The 26010-nt window shown below is 40.5% G+C and overlaps 1 protein-coding gene across 10 annotated transcripts in view; it reads right to left on the reverse strand.

Moving 5' to 3' along the window:
• The window catches only part of Arhgap21 (Rho GTPase activating protein 21), a 125629-nt gene that overhangs the window by 50490 nt on the left and 49129 nt on the right, over positions 1-26010 (reverse strand). For all 10 annotated transcript variants that reach the window (XM_021152205.2, XM_029474443.1, XM_029474437.1 and 7 more), the window contains 2 exons: positions 20086-20265; positions 17699-17723 (listed from right to left, as the gene is read on the reverse strand). In XM_021152205.2, coding sequence (XP_021007864.1) covers positions 17699-17723; positions 20086-20265 — 205 coding nt within the window. The remainder of the gene's footprint in view (positions 1-17698; positions 17724-20085; positions 20266-26010) is intronic.

Here is a 26010-nt window from a genome sequence, read left to right on the forward strand (position 1 = left end):
CTATTATCTACCTAAATTATACACAGAGAGTTTAAATGAAATCATCCCATCTGGGCTGATAATGCTCTCCTCAAGAGCCACAAACTACTTAACAAAAATCCTAACACCAGGAATGAGAAACCGTCTTTTGAATTGTTTGTCAAGGTTGTCCAAAAGGAGTCCCAAAACATCATAGGCTATTGCCGTTGCCCCTGGTTGCCCCCAAGAGGTGGAAGACCCTATTGCTAAGACACTGTGCATTTCAGACACAGGCCCTGAAGATATCTAAGATGGACCTAACCTGAATGTCTCCTGAGGATTAGCACTCCTGATACCAAAAGGTGCCACATAGGCTTCCAAATGGGTGAAGCAAGCAACACCTGTGAACCAGAACAACCAGTACAGCACGATAACCCTAAGAGTATAATAGTGGTATGCATACCTCGGCAGTAACCAACAGCTCTCTATCTGGACTTAAGGCCAACTCAACAAGACAGATCATGCATGACACTAGAAATCTAGCTAGTAAAGTCATGGGTCTTGGAGAAGAAGCTATAACCGCCACTTTACTAAGTAGGCATAACCCTTAACTACATCTTAAGTATTTTTCCTTATACCCAGAAAAAGGGTAGTCTTCGTCCTTCACCAAGAAAACTTTTCTTTGCAACAGATGGAGATCATTACAGAAAAGTACAGCTGATGGGGCTCAGTTTCAATGTATATATCTGCAAAACAACTCCTACATAGGAGGCTCAGGGATCATTGCCCAAGAAAGGCAGAACGACTGTAAGAGTCAGAGAACAGGATGTTTGCCATGACATTGTGTCTCCTAGAATGTCAGAAAAGCTGCACCCATGAAGTCTAACTAGTATGAATGCCTAACCATGAGCTGAACAAGGACAACACCAACAGACTTGCTCACATGGAATCAGGGAGGGGGACGACTTGTGAGTCCTCAGTCATAGACAAAGAATTATAGGCAACTAAGGAATACTGAGAGTGGGTGAGCCAGTCTTCCTCAGGGAAGAGATGCCCAATTGGCTGTCCAGTGCCAAATGGTCAGGCATGAAAACATACACATACAAATAACACAGAACAGACCGAGCAGACTGCATGTAGAAATATACACATTTTCATTTCTCTCTCTCTCTCTCTCTCTCTCTCTCTCTCTCTCTTTCTCACACACACACACACACACACACACACACACACACACACAACCTCAAAACCATAATTTCTACTGCCAAAGAAAAAGAAACCATGAATCTGAGAAGGAAGGGATGTGGGTATATATGAGAGGTTGAAGAAAAGAAAGATATAATCTCAAAACACAAATTAAAATAAAAATAGTATTTGTAAGGTTTAGTTTATAAAAAAAAAATCTAAATCTCTTTTTCTTCACATAGTTTTTAACCATAAGGAACATGTAAGGCTGGGGATTTGCAAAAGAGAACATTGGTTGTTTTTTTCAAGGGAACAGTGGAGACTGGAGACTGAACCTACTGAAATGTCAACTTCTTTAGATCAATGCAAATAATGAAAAGCTGTTATACATATAAAAACAAACTGAGAACAGATCACTGCAGATTATTGGTCAATGAGACTTTGGTCTTACACACTGACCAAAAAAGAAGAGGACAAGTCCCTCTTCTAGCGTATGTCAAGTAGAAACAACCAGCACAGCGACCATTGTGGAAAACAGTACAAAACTTCCTTCTCACAAGTTCTAGCACCTCCTTTTGGCTGGTCATCCAGCCAAAGGCAATGACGTCAGTGGACGAAGCCCTGTGCTTCATGTTTACTGTGACACTGACTCTACTCTGCAGTTCAGGCTGCCCAGGAATGCACCCACAGGCTGACTTCAAACTTACAGCAACCCTCCTGTCTCAGACGTTCAAAAGCTGGGATTACAGGCATGAGTTACCACATTCAGCTATAAAAGCTACTTGAAGACCCTAACAGAGACATAGTACCTAATGTTAAAAATATTTGTGTGGCAGAGTGTCTGCAGTACATGCCTTTAAACCCAGCACATGGAGGCAGGAGAAGCAGGAGAGGCAGGAGGCAAAGGCAGGTAGATCTCTGTGAGTTTGAGGCCAGCCTGGTCTACATAGTTCAAGGACAGTAAGACTGCACAGAGAAACCTTGTCTTGAAAACAAAAACAAGAACAAACAAAAAGCATGCATTTTGTAATCAAACATTAAAATACTATAGCTGATTGTTAGCCTCTTTTTTTTTCTTTTTTCTTTTTTCTTTTCTTTTGTGGTATGAGCAAAATCATCAGAGAGATGGGGAAAGGTAAATTATTAAGTCAAGCTATTCTCCATAGTCTATTCAAGATGAGTATGATGGTTTGTATAATGCCTGGCCCAGGGAGTGGCACTATTAGGAGGAATAGCCTTATTGGAGGAAGTGTGTGACTGTGGGGGTAAGCTTTGAGACCCTCCTCTTAGTCACATAGGAGCCAGTCTTCTCTTTGCCTTCTAAACAAGATATAGAGCTCTCAGCTCCTCTAGCGCCATCCCAGCCTGGATGCTGCCATGCTTCACGCCATGATGATAATGGATTGAACCTCAGATTCTGTAAGCCAGCCCCAATTAAATGCTGTCTTTACAAGAGTCACCTGGGTCCTGGTGTCTCTTCACAGCAGTAAAACCCAAACTAAGACAACATACTCATTTTCAAAATGCTAGTTAATACATTCAAGTTTTACCTCCCAATCTGCAGATCTGACAACTTTAGGAGTTCCTAATCTCAAATTATAATAATCTATGAGACCTGTCACATTTCAATCACAATTTCATATAGTAGAAGCAAGCATATACTCTCTTAATACAACCTGACCTTCAAGCAATGGAGTAAAATAAATCAGTTTAAAACTGTAAAAAGTAAACTATGTTTGAAATTACTCATGTTAAACTTTTTCAAATAAAAGACATTTAATTATTAAAACTTTTTTTGTCATGGGAATGTTTCATACACTCAGAACCAGAGATGCTAACAGCACAAAGCCCCAGAAGACTAGGGAACCAAGAAAATCACATTTCATATAAGCCCACTCACACCCATATAAAGCTTTTAAACCCCAGATGTCAGTTCACTCATAAATCCTATAGATATTTGGGCAGGCATAGCTGAAAGGTAAGAACTTTAGTATTAACTTACTGGCAAAACCAAAATGCTGCACTGGGTCTCTACAATATGGAGCACTCCCCACAATGGAGTTTCGCATAGAAGCTGAGCACAAACCAATCTTTTACCTTAAGTATCCACTTAACACTAAGAACTGACAAAGCTCCAAAAGCCGTGAGACAAATTCAGAAAGGTCACAAGACAGCCCCATGTTAAGCTTATAAACAAGATACCTGTGGATGTGCTTGCTTATATATTCAAATCCTGTGAGTTTACTCGTTTACAAATTAAAATTCTCTGAGTTTATAGTCAATCTTCTTAGCTATATACTTAACATACTTATATACTTAGCTATATACTCAAATCCCATAAGTTTACAGTGGACTTGCTCAGTTATACATTAAAACCCTGTGAGTTTATAGAAAATACGCTGCACAGAAATCTCAAGTGCCTGATATAGCTGTCTCTTGTGAGACTAGGCTGGGGCCTAGCAAACACAGAAGTGAATGCTCACAGTCAGCTATTGGATGGATCACAGGGCCCCCAATGGAGGAGCTAGAGAAAGTATCCAAGGAGCTAAAGGGATCTGCAACCCTGTAGGTGCAACAACATTATGAACTAACCAGTACCCTGGAGCTCTTGACTCTAGCTGCATATGTATCAAAAGATGGCCTAGTCAGCCATCACTGGAAAGAGAGGCCCATTGGACAGGCAAACTTTATATGCTCCAGTACAGGGGAACGCCAGGGTCAAAAAGTGGGAATGGGTGGGTAGGGGAGTGGGGGTGTGTGGGTATGGGGGACTTTTGGGATAGCATTGGAAATGTAATTGAGGAAAATACGTAATAAAAAATATTTATATAAAAAAAAAGAAATCTCAAGTGCACAGAATGGATGTAACGGATGCTAGGTAAGTAACTGCTTCAAAACGTCAGCCTGGAAAATGCTAACAGTAAATAGCCTGAAGCTGTTTGGCCTTCTCAGTACAGGGACAGGGTAGGCAACAGAAGAGCCAGCGAACTTCCACTAGGTGTCAGACATGAATCAGTTTTAGAGCTATAGCTGGGCAGAAACACCGTGGGAGCCTGTTATCCAACAAATACTTCCCCCTAGTTCTCTCTGAATGAACAGTCCGCAACTGCCTTTCAGAGCACTTGAAGTTCAGTAATGTTAGTCTTTTCCCTTGTTTCAGGAGCTTCATAAATGATGGATATGTCTAGAGTCAGAGCCCTGTTGTTTCTGCTTTGCAAGGTTGTAAATTTCTCTGACAACCCAGACAAATTTGTTAATCATAAGCAACAACTTCCCATCTCTGGATTTATACACTGTTCAACCCCTGGACTGATAAGCTTATCAAGGCTGTCCTCTGTGTGCCCTCCTCCTCAAGACTACCAGCTCCTTCAGAAATCTTCCTAAGAGCGCCTATGTGCCCACATTTCAACAAAACTGAGCAGCGGCTTCAACCCCTTTCCCCAAGGCCTTTTGAAGTATGCAATCTGCCCATCTAACTACAGAGAGTGCCGAGTGCATGGCAGCTCTGCCCTGAGTTCAGCTGAATGACACAGTGAGTTGCTCTCTAAGTTGAAGCAAGCTCCTGACAAGGCTCAGGAAAGGCTCTGGCTGTGCTCCTGGTCGCTCACTTCCAAACTTGAAGTAACTAAGCTGCTCTTCTCCTCCCGGGCACACTGGATCTGCCCTGTGCCCCTGCATTTCTGCTGTTCTAGCCTCTGCTTTGTTTTGTTTTGTTTTGTTTTAATGTCCACTTTTCATTTAGAAGTGTTTTCCTCCTGTGTCCTGTCTCAAGTAAGGATTTAGTTCTCACAGCCTGCTTTAGTCCCCACTAGCTAGCACCTCTCATGTGCACACTCCAAGCTATGGCCCTGAAGTCCGTCCTTCCCTCCCTTCCATGCAGCTGACTAGTGCTGATGTGCCTACTGCACACACACACCAGGGCTGTCTGCTCTCGTCCATCTTCAGTTGCTTGTGTTGCAGGGTTTTCTGGATGAACAAGCATCCCCAGGAGAGGCATACAAGCTCATCCAAGCCGCTGCTGTCCCTGGGTGGGTGCTGATGCTGGAATGTTCCCACTCTTGAATACCTGCTTTCCTCATCCCTCGGTAAACTCTGCTGAGCTCTCTAACTTCAATAATTCGCTACACGACAGAAATTATCTTTTTTTTGGACACTGTTCTAATGCATCCTCTACTACAAAAAAAAAAAAGTTTTTCACTGATAACTTAAAATTACCATCTCTTAATTAACAAAGCACAAACTCTGGCAGATCTTTCTCTGATTCTGGTCGTTATTAGCTATCTCTTCGCTGGCCCAGCTTTACCCTGTGTTTCCATGTTCTCTAGATGGTGTCATTGCCAGGACCTAGTCTAGCATATCCTTCCCTGGCGGGAAAATGGTTTCTTTTGCCACAATCCTATAACAACCGTACATACTTTTATTTCTGTGCTTAAAACATCATTTTATATTTCCATCTTTCCGTGTTTTATGTGTAAATTTGTGGGTCTATATGTTTCTAATAAATGTACAGAAGAAACTATTTTGAATTTGAAAAAAAAAAAAATCCTTGCCCTACAGCCCCATGTTTCACCTGAGAGTGGGAAAATGGTGAAGAGGTTAGTGTGAGATGACTGTGGACACCGCCACACAGTGAGAAGGAAAGGGGCGCAGAAGGCACGTTTTCATTAACCGGCCGGCCGAGGACGTGCACTGCATCACATGACATTTTCAACACTCTGAAGGAAGTGAGGCTAGAGGCAGCATCGCTTCCTTCCATGCAATCAGCCTAGTGTGTCTGGCTCATGGTACAGACTGCATAGATGTTTGCTAAATGAATGAACAAACAAAAAATGTAGTTCTTAATTCTTAACTGTCCTCACACTTAGCTTTGAATATTTCTGCTCTGTTTTTTATGCCAAAGATGAGAAGTTATCTGCTAAACATTGAAAGCAGGGGGCTGTAATTCCCACAATAAACACTGATTAAGTTAGGAGTCACATACTTTCTATGTAGGCTATGGAAAGCAATGAGGAACAAGATCAGGGCTCTCCAGCAGGGTGGTATCTGTAACCCAGGTTGTAAGTTATGCAGCAGCTAGGAAAAGCCAGCTTAAAACCACCTAATTACAGTACTGTCTGAGGCAACACTACTAAGAAAAAGCCAGAGAAGAGAGCCATGTTTTGGAGACAGCTCAAACCCTAGTGTGAATCTCTCTCTAGTTCTCTTACAGTTACTTATCTCTGCCAAAGACTTCCGATTAATTCTCTCTGAAGTATTTTTATCTTTCACATTAAAATATTTCATAATAAAGTGTTTAGAACCCTTAAAGAGATTTTGAAATCACATCTAGTTTCTTGACTACCAGGTTAAACTTTATGTATTATGTTTTTCAAGTCTTAAAGTCTTCACCTTAAAAGGAGTTTCTGACATCCTCTTTAATCCAGCTCAATTCCTTTCAATATAAATTACCATTCATTATTCTTAAGTAGTATCAAGATTCTCTTTTAAACTTTTCACCTACTGGTTTATTTTATAGAATATGTCTACATTTCTATATAAGTCCAAGATTGCCCTATTTTTGTTATTTTCTTATAGACTTTCTTAGTTATTTGAAATATGGTTTCTAAATCATTAGGTACCACTAACCCTGAGTTACACGGGCTATGGGGAGTGAGAAGGAAGACACAGAACAGTCACTTATGAACACACCATGGTGGCCATGACAAAAGGTGTCAGCATCCTCCCTTTACCCAACAGGCACTGTGCATGCAAGCTCCTACTATGTACCCGGTACCTACTTAATGAAAAACTCAGTCACACAACGCATTTTCTTTCCTTCATCATCTTTTCTCTGAGAAGAATTCATAGACATCGTTTCAAAAACATATTGATAGGTAAATGGGGTGGATTTGTAGTTAGCACTTGACTTGGGAGGCTGAGACAGGAGTCACTTGAGCCCAGGAGTCCAAAAGCAGCCAAGTCAACATAAAGAAATCCTGATTCTACAAAAAGAGAGGAGGAGGATGGGGAAGGGGCAAGCACAGAGGGAGCTACGAGGGAAAGTCCATACTCAACAACTAGGTATTTTACTTTGCATAATCTAATAACCAATTTTTGCTTCTTGTTTCCTTATTTCCCAGTATCAAACTTGTGTTAGTGCCTCAGTTTCTCGGAACAGGTTAATCAAGAGGCAAGAATTCTCACCTAACTTACCACAGACAGGAACAATCAACAGGCTGTTTTGGGGAGCAAGGATTTTCCACAGTGTTATTAATGAACATATCTTTAATCTTTGACTAGCTATAAAACCTACAAAATAACCCTTCAAAAATTGAAACTGCCTACCACTTTTCCATCAGCTTCTTTATTTCAAACAAAAATATGAAAATCTAGTCATTTTTTAAGAAGGTACAGAGAGAACCTTACAGCGTGCATGGGTGTGAGAGCATGCACATGTGCTTACCTTCAACAAAGGTATAACCAACTTATGATGTCTTACTAGGAACAGCAGAAGCCAAGTAAGAAGAGAGCTGTATCTCCAAGATGAGTAGAGAATGCACAAAGCAAAATTGGGGGCAAAACAAAGGCCTGTCATTAAATCAAAACTGAATTGCAACCCAGCACAACAATCATATCCAGGCAGTAGAGAAAGTAGCATTTCCAAGCTAACCACTAAAAGAATGAACATACATCACTTAACTTACCAAACAGAAGGCATGAAGAGAAATGGCTTTCTTAATCTCAAAATAAGTAAATAAATGAACTTTTAAGAATTCCTGAATCAACAGACTCTTACAACAAAGATTAAACAAAGGGCGGGAGAGATGGCTCGGTGGTTTAAGAGCACTGGCTGTCCTCTGAGAGGACAGAGGTGCAATTCCCAGCACCTAAAAAGCAGCCCACAACCATCTGTAACTCTAGTTCTAGGGCAGTGGTTCTCAACCTGTACATCTAGACCCCTCTGAGTGTCTAAAGACCCTTTTACAGGGGTTGCATATCAGATATCCTGAACATCAGATATTTATATTATGATTCATAACAGTAGCAAGATTATAGTTATGAAGTGGTAACAAAAATAATTTTATGGTTGGGGTCACCACAGCATGAGAAACTGTATTAATGGGTCACAGCATGAGGAAGGCCGAGGACCACTGATCTAATGCCCTATTCTGGCCACTGAGGGTGCCAGGACTGAAAGTGACTAACAGACATATATGCAGGCAAAACACTCATACACATAATTCAAATAAAAATAAATTTAAGGAAGATTAAACAACAAAAGAAATCAAATTTTTCATTAGCTATAAATAAGCAAAAGTTTCTAAATCTATAAAGTAAAAGTTGGCTTTACAGTCAACTCCTACTCTCAGGAAAGCTAGACAAGGTAAAGAGCCTACCAGTCTCCAAAGGCTAGGAAGAAAAGCAAGGTGTTCCGGGCTGGCCAACAAGCCAGCTGGCGAGCATCACAGAGGCACTGTGCCAGACATCCCTCTGAGAACCTTCTGCAGGTAGTCAGCCATCAGCCCACTGCCATGTCCCCACTAAGTAGGCATGTCCCCACTGTTGTCCAAAGTGGTGTTCATCAAGAAGACTGCTCCCTGAACTCCTCCACTGCTTTATGGCCCAGCTGAGTCTTCCTTGGATCCAGACTGAAGGGTGAGGCTTTTACTGACAAATCTTTCCTTCACGCTTTCCTTTAGGACCAGATTGTATCACTGCCCTTTCCCATCCTCCTCAGTTCTTATCCACTGCGATCATTCTCTGCTAAGTCTTGGCATGAGTCACCCATTCCCCTCGCTTAGCTGCTGCCACTCCGTGTCTGCGGATTGCAATATACAGTCACTGAGCTGAAAAGTGAAAATCTTCAAATAGAAGACCGAGCCAAGCAGCTGATGAGCACAACAATGCAAACAAGCTTGGTTTGGTCACAACACTGGTTACATCTAAAAATCCAATCAATATATATTCACTATATCAAAAGATGAACAAGAAAAACCTAAGAGGTATTCCAATAGATGCTGACCAATTAATCTGAGACACACACTACAAGATTCAAGATGGCAAGGATGTTTTTGTTTTGTGTTAGGGTTTCTGTCTCTATGTGTGCCTGGGTGTCCTGGAACTCACTCTGTGACCCATTAAGGAACTCGAGCGTGGCAAAATGGCCGTGGCAGGCCTGGTCCTTTTACCCAATTCCCTTTTCCTTACTAAAAATCACTAGATTACATTCCTGAAGCTAGCCCCCAAGGTCTATTTCCTTATTCGGCCACTTTCTCCTCCCAAGGCTGACCAAGATTGTCCAGCTAACAAAGTACTAAAGTCCAGCAATCAAAAGCCCCCTTTGGCTCCCCTAGTTAACATGCCCAATCAAACACCTCATCCTAACACAGGGTTTCCCCTCTTACCTTTATAAACAGCCATTTTGCTATGTGCCACACATGTCTCCTCTCTATCCAGAGGCAGTCCTTTGTCATCTGGACAAATCTCTCTCCCTTTCTCCCTCGTTCCCTGCTTTCTCTCTTATTCTCTGTGCTCAGTTCCTATAGGGCCAATAAATCTATCTCCTGAGAAAGTGGTACTGGAAATCCTGAATAGATACTGATCTCTCACAGTCGAGGCTAGCCTCGAACTCAGACATACCTGTCTCTGCCTCAGCCTCCTGAAGGCAAGTGTTTTTCAACATTTAAATTTTGTAATGCATACACGAGAAAATTTCTAACAACTAAAAACCCAATTCTAAAGCTTTTATGATACTACATAATGAACAAAAATTGTCAGATTTTTTTTCTTTTCTTTTTGTGGGTTTAATCTGGAACCTCATGCATGCAGATTCGTGACAAAGCACCGTTAGATCTCAGTCCAAGCAAATGAAGAATGCACTATAGATAGAATCATTTATGAAGCCACAGAAAACAGAAGCAGTGTCTGCTCAATGCAAATAAAATGACCGATGGGCTGGGCGTGGTGTTGGTCTTTAATCCCAGCACATGGGAGGCAGAGGCAGGCTGAACTCGAGGCCAGCCTGGTCTACAGAGTGAGTTCCAGGACAGTCAGGGCTACACAGAGAAGCCCTGTCTGAAAAAGCAAACACCACAAACAACCAATGGAACAGAACAACACATAAGAAACCACCAGTCAATATTTAGGGCTCTGTAAGTACCTACGGTATCTGGTGTGTTGTTTCTTTCTCTATTTAAACAAACCTGTAAAAATATAAAATTATTCTTGGTTTGGAAAGTATTACATAGCTTCCACGGGCCAACTCCAGGCCAGAGCATAGTTATGGACCAACTCAAGACAGACACCATAAGTGAGCTGGTTTCTGCTACACAAAAACTGGAAAGGCACAGACTTTACACTAAGACCCATGAAAATCAAAATAAATATAACAAGGAAAAAAAACTCGTCTTGGTCTCAAACCGCAGGCCCAAATAATGATGGGCAAACTGTAGCTTTGGCTGTGACTGATAAATCAAAAGAGCATCTTAACATCCACAGTGCAGCACCTTCATGGACAAAGAACACAGCAAAATGCTTAAGAGAGAATTCAAAGTATTAAAAACAAAGTATCACTCACTCAGAGTGCAGTGAAATAAGAACCTTAACAGAGTTCATAAGGATTGGAAAGGCACGGTCAGTGGGCACCTCCTATACTTCCGTAGCCACCAAATTCTCCGTTTGGAATGCCTACAAGTACACAATTAAAATGGATGCATAATCAACTCTGCCTTACGGAAAATATAAATTAAAACTATAACCCAAACCACTGTCCACGCCAACTACAGCAACCAAAATTTGAAAACAGGTTAACACGAAGGAGAGCGACGCTGCAGAGCAACTGGATGCTTGTGCTGCTAGTGTGCAAGCTGGTCCAACTGCACTGGGAACAGCAGTACCCTGTACATGTGATGACTCAGCAGCGACACTCCTACAGAAGCATGCCTTTGGATTCAAAGCAGGTAAAAGAAGGTCCATAGCTGTGTTGTCCCAAACAGTCCAACACTACTATCTATGAACAGTCGAGTGAACTAATCACACATGTTCTTCACGTCATCTATTGAAATTAACTGTAACTTACAACTAAGATAAAATACTTTAAGTACAAGGTTCAATTAGCTTAACAAATGTATATTCCTAGATAAACATCAACATAAGCTGAATATAGTGTTCCCTCAGGCTGAGGACACTGTTCCATCTATGGAACTTGCCAAATGCAAAACCATGGTTTCCACAAGCAGCACTGAAAACAGTCTCTGTTTTCTTCCCAGTCAATTCAAACTGTCTTCCTACAAGTCTGCATTAATAAATCAGTTGCTATTACTCTTTTATACTTACCTTTTTTAAAACTCACTAAAATGTCTTAAACAAAGGCATGGGTAATAAAAAGTAGATAAACTCAAAACTACCCAAAATCATTTGTTCACCAGCTACACCCTCGGGTGACTGAAGTGCATGGCCAGGAAGAGAACTAAATTTTCTAGTTTTAACCCTCCTGTAAAAAAAAAAGGGGGGGAAAACAAGAAAAAATCTCAAACATGAAGAGAGCCTACAAAATTAGAAAAAGGAACTGGAAACCATGCCCTGAGAGTGTAAAATCCACACATAGAGAAATACTACTACCAAAGAACAAAACAAACCTCATTTAAAAAATAGGCAGCAAGGACAGAGAAATGGCTCAGTGGTTTAAGAGCACTGGCTGCTCCTCCAAAGGACATGGGTTTGTTTCCAAGGACCCACATGGAGGCTCACAGCCATCTGTAACTGCAGTTCCACCCTGTTCTGACTTCCTCAAATACCAGACTCAAACATGGTGCACAGACTTAATGCACACGAAACACCCATCTATATACAATAACGAAAGAATAATTTTAAAATAAATTAAAAAATGAACATGTACATCAACAGTTATTTCTCCAAATAAGTTATGCAAGTGGTCAATAAGAACACTAAAGGATGTTCCGGGTGTGGTGGTACACGCCTTTAATCCCAGCACTCGGGAGGCAGAGGCAGGTGGATTTCTGAGTTCGAGGCCAGCCTGGTCTACAAAGTGAGTTCCAAGACAGCCAGGGCTATACAGAGAAAACCTGTCTCAAAAAAACCAAACCAAACCAAAAAAAAATACTAAAGGATGTCTATAAGGATTAATCCTTTAAAGAAATGCACATCACATCCACAATAAGATGCCACTTTGCACCCACTAAGTTGGCTCTAATACAAAAACAAAAAGTAATACTTGTTGGAGAGAATACAGACAGGAAGGCCCTCCATCATTGCACTGCAGAAAACAGTATGGCCCAGCACTGGATCTTCATCCCAAAGAACTGAAGCAGGACGCAAATACACACACACCCCACACACACACACACACACACACACACACACACGTTCAAAGAGTCCCAACTATAACAGCCATAAGGAAGAAACAGTCCAAATGTCCATTAATAAGTAAATGGATAAGCAAACAGTGGTGTGTGTATGTGTGTGTGTGTGTATAGATACACACAAATACTTCAGCCATAAAAAGTTAAGTGCTAATGCATAATATACAGACTTTCCTTATTATCTCATAAAAGTGACAAAAGCAATTCAGGTTTCAAAAATATAACCAAATGAAAAGCAAATTTAGACACTAAAGCAGTAAATATTCCTTGCTCTTCAGCAGAGGCTCAGCAAATCAAAGCCAGTCACATGCAAGACTGTGGGTGAGGAAAGTAAAGAACGTGTGAATGCTGCTCTGCAGAAGCCAAAGCGGCACCTGATGCTGAGCGAGCCACCCATTAATAGTGTACAAATTCAAGAGAACATAGCCCAAGCTTTCAAACTTTCAAGAGTGGACTCCATGAGTTAAGCTCTGAGAGGCCATAGCTGCCTCTTGCCAATTACTTAAAGGACATCACCTGAATCCCTGGAGAGCTGTGCAGAGGAGTAAGGACCTAAGCCCCAGAAGAGCACTGTTGCCACCAATCGTGGCCATCCACCTCTACTTCCTAAAATGTGCTTGAGACTAAGACACCTATGGTTGTTCCCTAAGCAGCACCAAAAAATAACAGAAAATATGCAACTAATTAATCTGGTTAAACTAAAAACAATCTAGTTAAATACACATCTTATAGGACTCAGCTAAAGGCTCCATAGAGCTAAGTCAGAAAAGCTGCATTTGAAAAGCAATGTAAATGTGCTCCTGACTCTCTATCGCCAAGTATCTGGCTATTACTGACTTGCCTAGAAAAAATACTTGCAATACAATTTCAGGCCAATATTTTAGTTACATTATTCTGGAAAAAAATTTGATTTTCAAAAATGAATGGAAATAGATCATAAATCGACTCCATTTTCTCAGCTTTGTAAACATCTTTTTTAAATCAGTAAACATGCATTTCACTGAAGCACACTCATTCTCCTAACACAGTGACTAAGATACATCTACACTGAATGAGTAACTGGTCCAATTAGTTCCTTCCTGAATGATTTAGAAGCACCATGAGAGAGGAGGCAGAAAGACAGCATGAAGGTTGGACCTTATATAGAAAGGTAAGCTCATGAACATGAGCTCACCACGATTTCCCAGACAAACAGCAGCCCTAAGTCCAAGGGCTTTGGCTGTGGAGGCTCACACTACAGTGCTGTTCCCAAGTCACACTGGTGCAGCTAGTGTCAAAGACCCCTTCCTTTGCATCTGGCCTGTCCTGGGTCTCACCACTGTTAGAACACTCTAGTAAGAGCTATAGAGGCATGAAGTCAGAGATAACAGAATCACAAAGATCACAACTGAGACAGTTGACACAACTACCAGGTTCCCCTTGCCACATGCTAGAAAACTAGAAACTCAATGGAGCTAACATTGGGAGGGGAACTACAGCAGCAGCCAGCTGTGTGCTTGTGATTGTGGGTGTTTACTCCAGAAGTTTAAAGGGTGTCAATATGGTATCAACTGTCCAAAACAACTGCTCTCTCCAAAATATTCTGCCTTTATGGTCTTTTCTTATATTGCATCACTGTAATAAACAATGTAAAATAATTTCATAAAATACAAAAATAAAAATATAAAAGCTGGGGAAGTTTATTATTAGAAAAGTACATGCCAAACTAAATAGGCACAAGAAACACTATCAGTCAGAGCCTTTAGTTGCTTTACAGAATGCTGTCGTTACATGCTACTGAATTAAATAGTAAATAAACCACAAGATGTCTCTGATGAGGGTGCGCTCGAAAAGCTCATCTATAAATAGTTATTCAGGAGCGGGGAGTTTTTTGATACAAAATATGATCCAATAAACAACTAGTTTAGCTAAAATAATATTACTGTGCTTAGGCTAAAGGGGCTTTGTGGAGCAGCCTGTGACCACACTTGGGATGAAACATACAAGCTCAGGCAGGCAGGGCACTGGGAACTCCTCAAGCTCAGGGGACTTTCAGGTCTACAGCAAAACAGCTATTCCGAATGTCGTAGCGAGTAAAGCTTGCTTCTAGAAAATATTTCAGGCTTCCTCACCTTTATCTTTAGGTTCTCGCAAATGTGAGACAGGCTTCTTTGACCCTGCCTTTCTCCACGCACGCTCCTCAAGGTCAGTTGCAAAACACACTAGAGATTTACCTCGGTCTTGGTCCTCAATGCTAGAACATCATTTTAAAGGTAGAAAGGCTTTCGAAACAAAATTGAAGAAATGAGGAAGAATACTTAAAAGTAAGTCAACTGACATAAGTTTAAAAACAAAACTATGAACTTGGAGAGTACTGGACATAACTGATTTGAACATCCAGCTCTTCACTCAGTAGTCATGTTATCTGAGTGAGTTATTTTAGCTGTTTTATCTACAAAAGAGGGCTATTACCTCATCTGTGGGGTTAAGAGAGCCCGACACACATGCTCACGTCTGGTCTGGATTAATGTCAAGTGCATGCTCGTGCTGAATCCCCCTCCTCCCCAACCTCAAGTGTGTCCCCTGTGTAACAGATCAACTTCTTCAGGTGCTCTCAGACCTTCCCATGGTCCTCTAAGAGACAAAAAGTCCATGTTTTGGGCACTTTCTAAGTTACTCGAATACACAGAACATTCAGGGCCTCTTGTCTACCTGTGAAATACTAGCAGCATCACTATAGTTAACAAACTTGGCCAGAGGCACTCACGGCAGTGTGCCTGAGGCACAGTTGGAGAAACCCTTTAAGGAATGATCCTGGGGATGTACATTCACTGAAAAAAATAGCCTTTTGGAGCAACACTGTTAAAGCTACTGTTGACTGCATTTTCTTTGTTTTCTAGGACAGAGACATATAAAGACAAACTGATCTCAGCATTCAGCAACGACGAGATGGCATTTTTTTACAGATGGAGTAGAGCCCTAACTATTCCTATCCTTACTTGATTCTTTGGCTACTGGGAAGCTCAAAAGCAAAATTCAGCCTGTTGTTGACAATGGGGTTAGAGCCACAGCACAAACATTTATACTTCATCTTTTGGCAGTCCAATTAATATTTTTACCCTAAACATTTACTCCCAAACACAAGAATTTCATGTTTTGATTATATTCCCCCTCCTCAGACTCTTCCCAGAACCACTTCCCCATTCCTACCCATCTAACTTCAGATCTTTTTAATTCATTACACAACCCAGTACTTCTGGATGTAGGCAAGCCCAAGACTTGTCTACATGTTACTATTCCTCTCCAAGTTTCTTTCTCTAAAACCTGGACCCTCAAAGAGTTTAAAGTTATTCTTCTCATTCAAAGCATATAACTCCATCCAATCAGTTCAACAAGCTGTGGTGGCTACATTACCATGCACATGGAGCTCTACTTGTTAGGCATGCATTCTTCCCTGTGATAGGCATGGATGGCATCCTTGGTGGGTGCACTCAGCATCTGCCTTGGCACTCTGGCCTAGGGGATGATGAGAAGATGACAGAGAACTCAGATGCCCTTTCCTCAGGCTGGTGCTTTTCCTGTCAGCTGCCTCTGCTTCTATCACACCAGAAGCATTTGGAATCCATCCTAAACCCTGGTGTGTACCAGATGGCAACAAGAATGGTCCATCTTGCACAGGTGACATCTATGATATGTGTTACCTTACCTACACCCTCAGTTTATCGTGAACAGTACTCAAAAAAATTATTTCCTTCTTATGTCAAACTGAAAACGTGACAATTCCAAGACCCTCCAGACCATTGAGGCTACTGGACTATCCGTGGAATAGATACAAATGAAATTACTCAGAAAAAAAATATTGTACTATTGGTACACATAAATACATTTTTTTAAAAAAAAATCAGACAAAAGACACAAAAAGAATACTGTGTTGTTTTGCTTGACAAGAAATTCCAGAAAATGCAAAATTCTGACCTGCCAAAAAGCTTGTGAATGATTGTCCAGAGCCAAATGAGTTATAAAAGAATATACAGGAACCTTCCAAAATGATGGAATGCTTATTTTAATATCATATCTTGATGAGAATGGAAGATTCACAGGTTATACAATTTACTATATGTTATATGATGTTATATTTAAAACTACTGCAAATGTGATTAATTACTGATTAAACTTGAACTGGTGGTGAGAAAACATCTGCTAAAACTATGTGGATGGTGGTCCTACAGGACAAAAATCTAGCAGATTCTGAACAATGTTAAGGTCACAAGACACAAAAAGAACAAAGAGGAGAGATGAAGGTGTGGATTTTAAGGAAGTATCCTAACTGAATGCAAAGCAGGACAGTAAGACAACAGTAACAACAGCAGCAAACCTCAACAAACCCAACAGAACTCGTGGACCCTCAGTGAGTGAACCACGGTAGCTAATCCACTAATAGGCTATCAGCGGCAACTTCCTAGTTGTACGCATTGTATCACAGTTCTGTATACGTTTTAGAAGAAAGCACCAAATCCCCTGGAGTTAGAAACACCAAGCACAGTTCTAAGCCACTGGATGTGGGTCCCAACTCAGGTTTTCCAGAACAGTAACCACTTGTAACTGGCGGGCCATCTCCCCAACATCAGAAATAAATGTTTTTATGAATTTATTTTTCTCCCCCTTTCCCCCACACCGAGACAGGGTTTCTCTGTATAGTCCTGGATGTCCTGGAACTCACTCTGCAGACCAGGCTGGCCTCAAACTTAGAAATCCACCTGCCTCTCTGCCTCCCGAGATTAAAGGCATGTGCCACCTCTGCCCGGCCAACTTATTTTATTATACTATAAACTTCAACTCATTAAAGTTGCCTGAACTTCCTTAAGTGCATTTAAGAGTGAGATTAGAAACAAGAAGAACCAAAGCCACCTTGATACAACAGGCTCCTTCCCTGAAAGGGCCACTAAGTTTACAAAGGTCCTGACATAAAATCCTTACTTAGTGTCTTTAGAAATACAGTGCATAAATAAGGAAAGCATTAGTGTTCATAGCAATCAAGTGATGGAATTCACAAAGCTCTGAAGTGACAGCAAGGGACATTTAACTCCTATGATTTGAAAACCTAAAAAGTGCTCTACACTTGACCTTGAGAAGAAGATCACCCCAGTTGCTACCACCTCCACACAGTGCGACTGCACAGGAGCGTTTAGAGAAAAGGTGATGGTTTAATGGCTTACCTCCTCTGTTTCCATTCTCTTCATCCTGCAAAATAAAACCACAAATTATTAATATATAATAAATACCAACTAGAATCTTACTAGCAGCACCGTTGCCAGAAGGGTGGAACTTTCACAAGAAAGAAAGGCTGTGAGTGAAGCCGAGTGCGGGAAGAAAATCAGCAGCTACCAATCCAAAATGCTATGCGTGGAAATTCCTAACTGCAGTATTTAGGTGGAGGCACAAAACAAGCAGTTGGTTTGCTATTTACTGTACTGCAGTGACCATCTGGGCTGAGCTTTTATGGGCTATGACAGGTTGAAGAACTAACCGCTGCATATTAAGTTCTTGTACTGAATTGGAACTTCATCTGTTTGGTGTCTTTAGGTCCTTCTTCCATGCTGCCTATGTTGAGAAATCAGTAAAGCAACTTAAAAAAAAACTAGTATGAAAACACACCAAGGCGAGTATTTGTTGAGCCTTGATCAAATAAAAAAAAAAAAAAAAAAAGCTACCATGCACTACAGAAATGAAAATGGAGCTTTGGCTGAAGGCTGGTAATTTATTACATAACTCTTGACCTTTATTTTGGCTGCCCAAATGTTGTTTTTCTTCTTCTGGTTATAAGCTCGGTTCTGAGACTAATCATTGCCAGCTAAGTGACATAATAGAGACATTGTTGCTACCAATCGTACACTTTCTAAAAACTATAAGACACTAAAAATGGTTTTAAGTTCTTTGGTGGCTGGGGTGGTATAGCTCGGCAGTGCAGTTCTAACCTAGCAAGTGTGATGTGTAAAGCCCCAGGTCTACTACATACAAGCCACACACACACACACACAGTCTTTGAGTGAATTAATAAAATTTCACAATTAAAGTAAAAACACTCATATATTTCCCATAGACAGCAAGCATATAAAGACCAAAACCTATCTGCATGAATATCTACCCCAAACCACAATCTCACAAGGCTATGCTGAGTATTACTGTCCTCAGGTCCCATTCCAAATGTTTCCTGGGAGCAAGGCACTGCTGCTGTATGACTAGTGACATGCTCCAGGTCACAAAGTTATTGAAAGCCAGAGCCAAGGACTATAGGGAGTAGACTCAAACTCTGCAGGCTCCACAAATGCTTTCTAATACAGATATATTTTTTCAACATGTATTGAGCAAATTATTTTATATTTTTATTATTATTTTACTTATATGAGTACATTGTAGCTGTTTTCAGACACACCAGAAGAGAGCATAGGATCCCATCACAGATGGTTGTGAGCCAAAATGTTGTTGCTGGGAATTGAACTCAGGATCTCTGAAAGATCAGTCAGTGCTCTTAACTGCTAGGCCCTCTCTCCAGCCCTAGTAAATTATTTTACAGATACCGTATTATCTACATGCTCTTTGTGATCTGAACTAAACAGACAAAAATTACCCAGTTCTAATGTGTATCTAGCAACTATGAAATATTATCAGAGCTTTTAAGATCAGTAGATTCTTAAAATAGTTAAGACTGTAGCTGTACAGACATTTTAGGAAACCTGACTGGTTTTAATTCCAATGGTAGTAATTATTCATAACCTTTAAAAATATCCAGTGCCTTTAAAAGATTATCCTACAATACATTTTCCTAGAAAGAGAAGGCATTTAGGGAAAAAGAAGTGAAGACCAGGCATGGTGACATGCCTTTAATTACAGCTCTCTGGAGACAAAAGGCAAGCAGATCTCTGTGAGTTTAAGGCCAGCCCAAGCTTCCCACCGTGAGTCTACATCTCAAAAACTAAATAGATGAGGGATTCAACTGTGATCTGTAGATACAACTGGATATCGTTAGATCTCTTTAATCTACATACTAGCCAAGTTCAAATCCCAGGTCTACGCTGCTTATTCAGTTTTCATGTCTGCTGCATGGGGCTATCGCACTTCTCCCTACCACTGCTGTGGACAGAGTGGTAGTAAAGAGGAGTGGTTCTATGTCAACTGCAGCTAGAATCACCACACACTGACCCTTTTCAGACAGGCATGCTACCTAGTGAAGTATATTCAGACCTTCTACTCTGATCTGCCATGTTTTAAAATTCTGGCTTACTGTAAGTCCTATGATACATGTGAAAGTTAGCAAATTTCTATTCTTATTAATTTTCTGTAACCAGCAGCATATTTTAACCAACTATTTCCATGGTCTGCTCAGAGAATACAGAATCTTTCTAAATAGTAGGGAAAGTTACACATCATAAAAAGTGAAGCCTACAAATCACTGAAAAAGAGACAAATTAAAGTTTTTGTTAGAGGTTAAAATTTTCATAAAAATGATTTAAATGCAAATATAACACTTATTTTAAGATAGAAAAGAGGAAAGGAGGGAAGCTGAGAAGGAGAAGAATCCCAGAAGAGATGTGAATTCTCTCACCTTATATGAAAACTGGATTGCAGACTCTGGGGGATAAACGATGAAGTGTCGTAATGTGAAACCAAACCCTTGAGATGTTCTCTTCAGCATGACTGTTTTGGGACCTGGCCAGGAGAACGGCTCATCTTCAGATGGTGACACAGGTTCACCTTGGTCTTTTCCATCTTTGTTTTTTGACACCTAAAGTGCAAAGACATGTTAACACTTAGCTACAGAACACAACATACTTCATTTAGAAAAAAATACATACAAACATGATACCTGAGTATAAATATGAACTTAGTGGACAGGATGCATATTTGTTCCTAGAGTTAGATGCAATATAATCACCAAAACCAAAAAGTATGTGTGCATGCAGATGTGGGGACCTCTACATGCATGGGAAGACCAGAGGGTGTCTGGTGTCTTCTACCATTCTCTGCCTTATGTCTGTGTGTGGTGTTTGGCTAGATTAGGCTGGCAGTCAGAAAGCCCCAGCAATCCTCTGAGTGACTCATTGATGGTGTTAAAGGCGTATGCAGAACCACTGCCAGCTTGTTAAGTGGGTGCTGGGGCCCAAACTCCAGTCCTTATGCTTATGCAGCAAAGCACTCAGCCTCTGAGCCAGCTCTCACCCACCCACCCCCAAACTAAAACCATGAAAATCATTACACTGCAGAAAATTAATGAGCAAGAGACAATTCTTTAAAATTGCTGGCACAATAATTAAAACTAAAAATTTTATAGAAAGCATGAGGGATGATACCAAGGAAACCCCACACCACACAAAGGGCAAAGCGTTAAAACACTTGAGACACACACCTCTCAGCAAGAAAGAGACCGAGACTTTCCATATGGTTCAATGCAACAAATACTGGAAAGTAACAGAAAGCACCTGAGTTCTAAACCCAGATTCCAGATCCACAGACATCAGAATCCTTCCAAGACTTTCATTTTGTGAAGTCCCTTGACCTCTGAGCTTCAGCCTTTATCTGACCAACACTAAAAATCCTTTACAGGTTAAAACCAAAACCTTACTCAGTGCCTTCCTCCTTTTCGTACCCTAACAGGGTTTCTCTGTATAGCCCGGGCTGTCCTAGAACTCATTCTGTAGACCAGGCTGGCCTCGAACTCAGAAATCCACCTGCCTCTGCCTCCCAAGTGCTGGAATTAAAGGCGTGCGCCACCACTGCCCGGCAAGACTTAATTCTTATCCTGCGCCTCTCCAACCCCAAGTCTTCAGGCTTCTCCTGAGCAGCTCTAATGTACCTCTTTACCTTTGATATTTCAAAACTTTTCAGTATCACCTGACTGACCCAAGAAAAGGGAGCACTGCCGACTGCAGTGCAGGCCTTCAGCAGGTCTACCTTTCCAGAGGAATGCAGAAGAACAGAAACAACAGCTAGGCTGTTGACTCACTCACTGTAAGACTGAGATCACTCACCTGCAGAGACCACTCAGTCTGTGCCTTTTAGTTGGAAAATTGAGGAAATTAATATTTAAAGTTATTACTGAAAAGTGAATGAGACATTGATTATTGAAATGTCAGCTAATTCTTGTCATTGTGTTGCTGATGTTGGTGCTTAGTGAAAGGTACATTAATTACAGTGTCTCACCCTAAAGGGCTGTCACCCTCCTTCATTCTCACTGGAAGCAAACGACCCCCTTTGGCTTTCACAGTGAAAAGAGCACTACAGAGAGAATTTAAACCCCTCTCCCTTAAACACACAGAACAGCTTCCCTACCCACTCATAACATCCCCATGTTTTCCTGTTTTCTCTTCTACCGACAATGACTGAAGTATCTATCTGTTCTCTGAAGACCCCACAGCTTGTAAAGGCCCCGTCTCCTACATTCTCTAGGGCTTTTATCATGAAGGCATGCTAGATTCTGTCAAAGGCTTTTTTCTTCCTCTACTGAGATGACCATGTGGTTTTTGTTTTGTTTTGTTTTGTTTTTGTCTTTAAGTCCATTTACATAGTTTATGACATTTACCAACTTGCATGTAGTGAGCCATCCCTACATTTCAGGAATAAAGCCAACTTGATCATAGTGTATACTCTTTGAGATGCATGTCTGCATTCTATATGCAAGGTGTTCTATTGAGCATTTTTGAGTCTACAGTCATCAGGAATATGGACCTGTGGCTGTTTTTCTGTTGTGTCTTTACCTAGTTTGGGCATGACAGTAATATAAGCTTCACAGAAGGGTTTTGGGAGTTCTCCTTTTATTCTTTTTCATTTCTTCTTCTTGTTCCTCCTCTTCTTCCTCCTCTCCTCCTTTATGTTCCCTCTCCCCTCTCCTCTTCTTCAATAGAAAGGCTGTAGATCTTCATTGAAAATCTGGTAGAATTCTGCTCTGAATCTATCAGGCTTGAGTTTTTTTTGCACCTGGAAGGCTGTTTACTACGATTTCATCTCCTCATTAGTTATGTGCTCTTTAGGTTATCAACTTCTTGGTCTAATTTGGTGATTTGGCTGGATCTAGAAACTCATCATTCTTTCCACGTTTTCCAGTTAATGGAGTACAAGTTTTTAAAAGATTCCCTTATAATAATCTCAATTTCTTTGGTATTTATTGTAATGCTTCCTTATTCATTCCTGATACCATTAATCTGGGCCTCTCTTTCTTTTGGTTAGTTGAGTCAAGAGTCTGTAAATCTCATTTCCCTTCTCAGAGAACCAGCTCTTAGGTTGGGTGACTCTTTGCAGTTTGTTTGTTTGTTTGTTTGTATTTCATTGGTTTCTGAGCTGGTTTTCATTATTTCTTGTCATTGACTAGATTTGGATTTGGTTTGTTCTTGATTTTCCAAGTTTTTGAGTTGTTTCATTTAACCACTTTCGTGTGCTTTTCTAGATCTTTTAATGCAGCCACTTGAGCTCTGCATTTCCTCACAGGGTCACTCTCAGTGAGTCCCAGAGGATTTGTTATGCGACGTTTTCATCTTTTGTGAAGTCCCTGGAAATGTCTTTCTTTCTTTGACCGCTTCATCAGTCAGCGGTAGGTTGTTTAATCTCCATGAGTTTGTAAATTTACTAGAGATTTGTTTGCTGTCAATTTTAAGTTTTATTGGATTGTGGTCCTAGAGGATGAAATAGTTCTTCCTTTTTTTACATTTATAATAAACATGTGTTTTGTGTTCTAGCATATGATCGATTTTAGAGAAGCTTCCAGAATGTGTATTCTCTGGTGTCTGGGTAGAATATTCTTTAGATCTATTAAATCCACTTGATGTACGATGTCAATTAATCCTGATGCTTTTATTTATTTTGTTGTACATAAGACCTGTCTATTAGAGAAAGTTGGATATTAAAATCACCTAGTATTAATAGAAGGATGTTAATTCTTTTCTTTAAATCCAGGAGTACTTTTTTCTTAATAAAATTGATTATACCAGAGTTTGTTATATTTATGTTTAGGATAGTAATGGTCCTGTCCCCTTGATTAGAATAGTGTCCCTTTTTAACTTCTTCTTAGTTTTAGTTTGAAGTCTAGTCTATCAGATATTAGGGTGGGGAGACCTGTTTGCTGCCTGGCCCACTTGTTTGAAGGACTTTTGTCCATTCTTCTACACTAAGGTAGAGTCCATCTTTAAAACTGAGATGTTCCTTGCAGTCAGTCAGTCTGTGTCTGGACTGTGCGTTCACTGTGGGCGCTGTGGTGTTAACCATTGGTGCTGCTGCTTGTACTCTCTCTCAGCAGTCCTTGGTTACAGCTTCGTGGCTTGGTACCTCTTTCCACTCTCTCTCTCTTATGCTCATTCCTCTTGCCAGCCTAAAACAATGCTTCCTGTACGTTCTTATTTGTTTTTTTTATTTTTTGTTGTTTTTTTTTTTTTTTTTGCATATAAACTTTTTTTTTAAGGCTGAAAGCGTCATGGAAAATTTTCTTTCTCCTTTAGTTAAGGCAGATAGTTTTGTTAGGTTTATTAGTCTAGGCTGGCTGTAGCTGTCCTGTAGGACTTGGAATACCTTGCTTTAGGCTCTTCTGGTTTTCAAAATTCCCAATGAGAAATCAGATGTTATTCTGATAGGTTTTTCTCTATACGTCATTTGTGGGGTTTTCATCTTGAAGCTTTCAATAGACTTTCTTTGTTCTGCATGTTTAATATTGTCTTAACTATGATATGCCGTGGGGATTTTCTTCCTGCCCTTGTCTAGTTGGTGTTCTGATTATTTCTTCTATCTATGTGGGTATGTCTTTACTTAGTTTTCTTCTATGATCTTGTTGAAGAGCTGATTTATGCCATTGATTTGAGATTCTTCTCCCTCTTATGTGCCTAATTATTACTATCCAAATTTTTTCTTTTTACTGGTGTCTCACATTTCCCTTTTGTTGTCTTATTTTCATGTTCCTTGTTGACTTGGTCTAGATTCTCTACTTTGAGTCCTGCTAATCTATTTTTTGCTGCATTACTGAGTTTTTCCAGTCCATCTTCATTTTAGCTTGAGTCTTCTTCAGTGTTTCTATCCCCCTATTAAATTCTGTTCTTGCATCCCTGACTGCCTCTGCCATTTCTAATATCAGCCTCATAGCTGTGTTTTCTTGGGCATCACTTGGGCATTAAGTTCTTTCTCCTTAACTTCATTGAGTTGTTTCTTTGCAGCTTCCTTAAACTCCTTGAATTATTTGATAAAGGTTTATGATTGTTCTTTAAATTCTGAGTCTTGGGGTTCTCTTATATAAATCTCATTAGCAAACATTTTTTCCAGGAATGATAGGTTTTGGAGAGAAGATACTGGCTTGATCTTTCATATTTTATTTTTCGATGAGACTGGGCATGTGGACTTCTTTTGTTAGTTATAAGTATCATGTGGACAGAGCAAATTGGAGCAGAAGGGAGTACTGTGGAATGGGCTAGGCTAGACCCTGGAGAAGGATGTGGAAGATCTGTGTGGGTGGAAAGGTTAGATGGTAGTGCTAGAGGGACACATGGGTGATGGCAGACAGAGCAGGTCCTGGTAGAAGCTAGAACTTTGTTGCAGGGCAGGCAGGTGTGGTGGATATGGACCCCAGTTCAGATGAGGTTAGACACTGGAGAAGGATGCATACAGCATGAGAGGGATAACAGATGGATAGATTGCATCCCAGAGAAGCACAGTGCTCCCAGCAGGCTCCTTACATACTGAGGTGCCAGCAAGCCCCAGACCCAACTCCACTGCAAATCCACTAACTTCTTTAAACTCTTTTTTTGGGCAACTTCCATTTAGTCTCACATGATCAATATCAAATATTTATCTTTCGTGCAAACATACCTCCAAACCAATAGGTAACTATATATCTGAGTTGCTGATAAAATTTTGTTTTAAAACATAACTCTAAAGTTTATCCCAGCAACAAAAAATGTGGCCTTTATCAAATAGTAAATACTTTCATATGCTGACTCTCCTTTCTTATTATCATCTACTAACAAGCCTATGTCCACAGTGATGTCTCTCATATGGAGGTGAGAAGACGGATGAAAGCATTACCCAGCCAAGCCTGTAAGGCCATGTGACTGAGGAAGTGGAATGTCGAGTAAACTGCACTGAACAAAATCCACTAAATAAAGAACTGCAAGCTGACAGTTAAAACAATGCATCTATCAATCAGTCAGAATAGAACTATGGCATGATGCTCAAGAACATGCACTGCTCTCAAAGGACCTGAGTTTGGTTCCCATCATCGCTGTTGAACAGCTCACAACTTGCCTATTCATTCCAGCTCCAAAAGACCCTACATCTCTGGGTGACCTGCATCACTTGCACACACCCACACACAAACACACATGTAAAAGACCAAACCTATCACCCAAAACAGCACTGAACTTTGAGATGACAAAATGTTTGCAACACTTAAAAACTGAAGGTTTAGCCTTATTTATAATAGCCAGAAGCTGGAAAGAACCCAGATGCCCCTCAACAGAGGAATGGATACAGAAAATGTGGTACATTTACACAATGGAGT

The sequence above is a fragment of the Mus caroli genome, chromosome 2, assembly GCF_900094665.2.
Source record: "Mus caroli chromosome 2, CAROLI_EIJ_v1.1, whole genome shotgun sequence".
Taxonomy (NCBI): domain Eukaryota; kingdom Metazoa; phylum Chordata; class Mammalia; order Rodentia; family Muridae; genus Mus; species Mus caroli.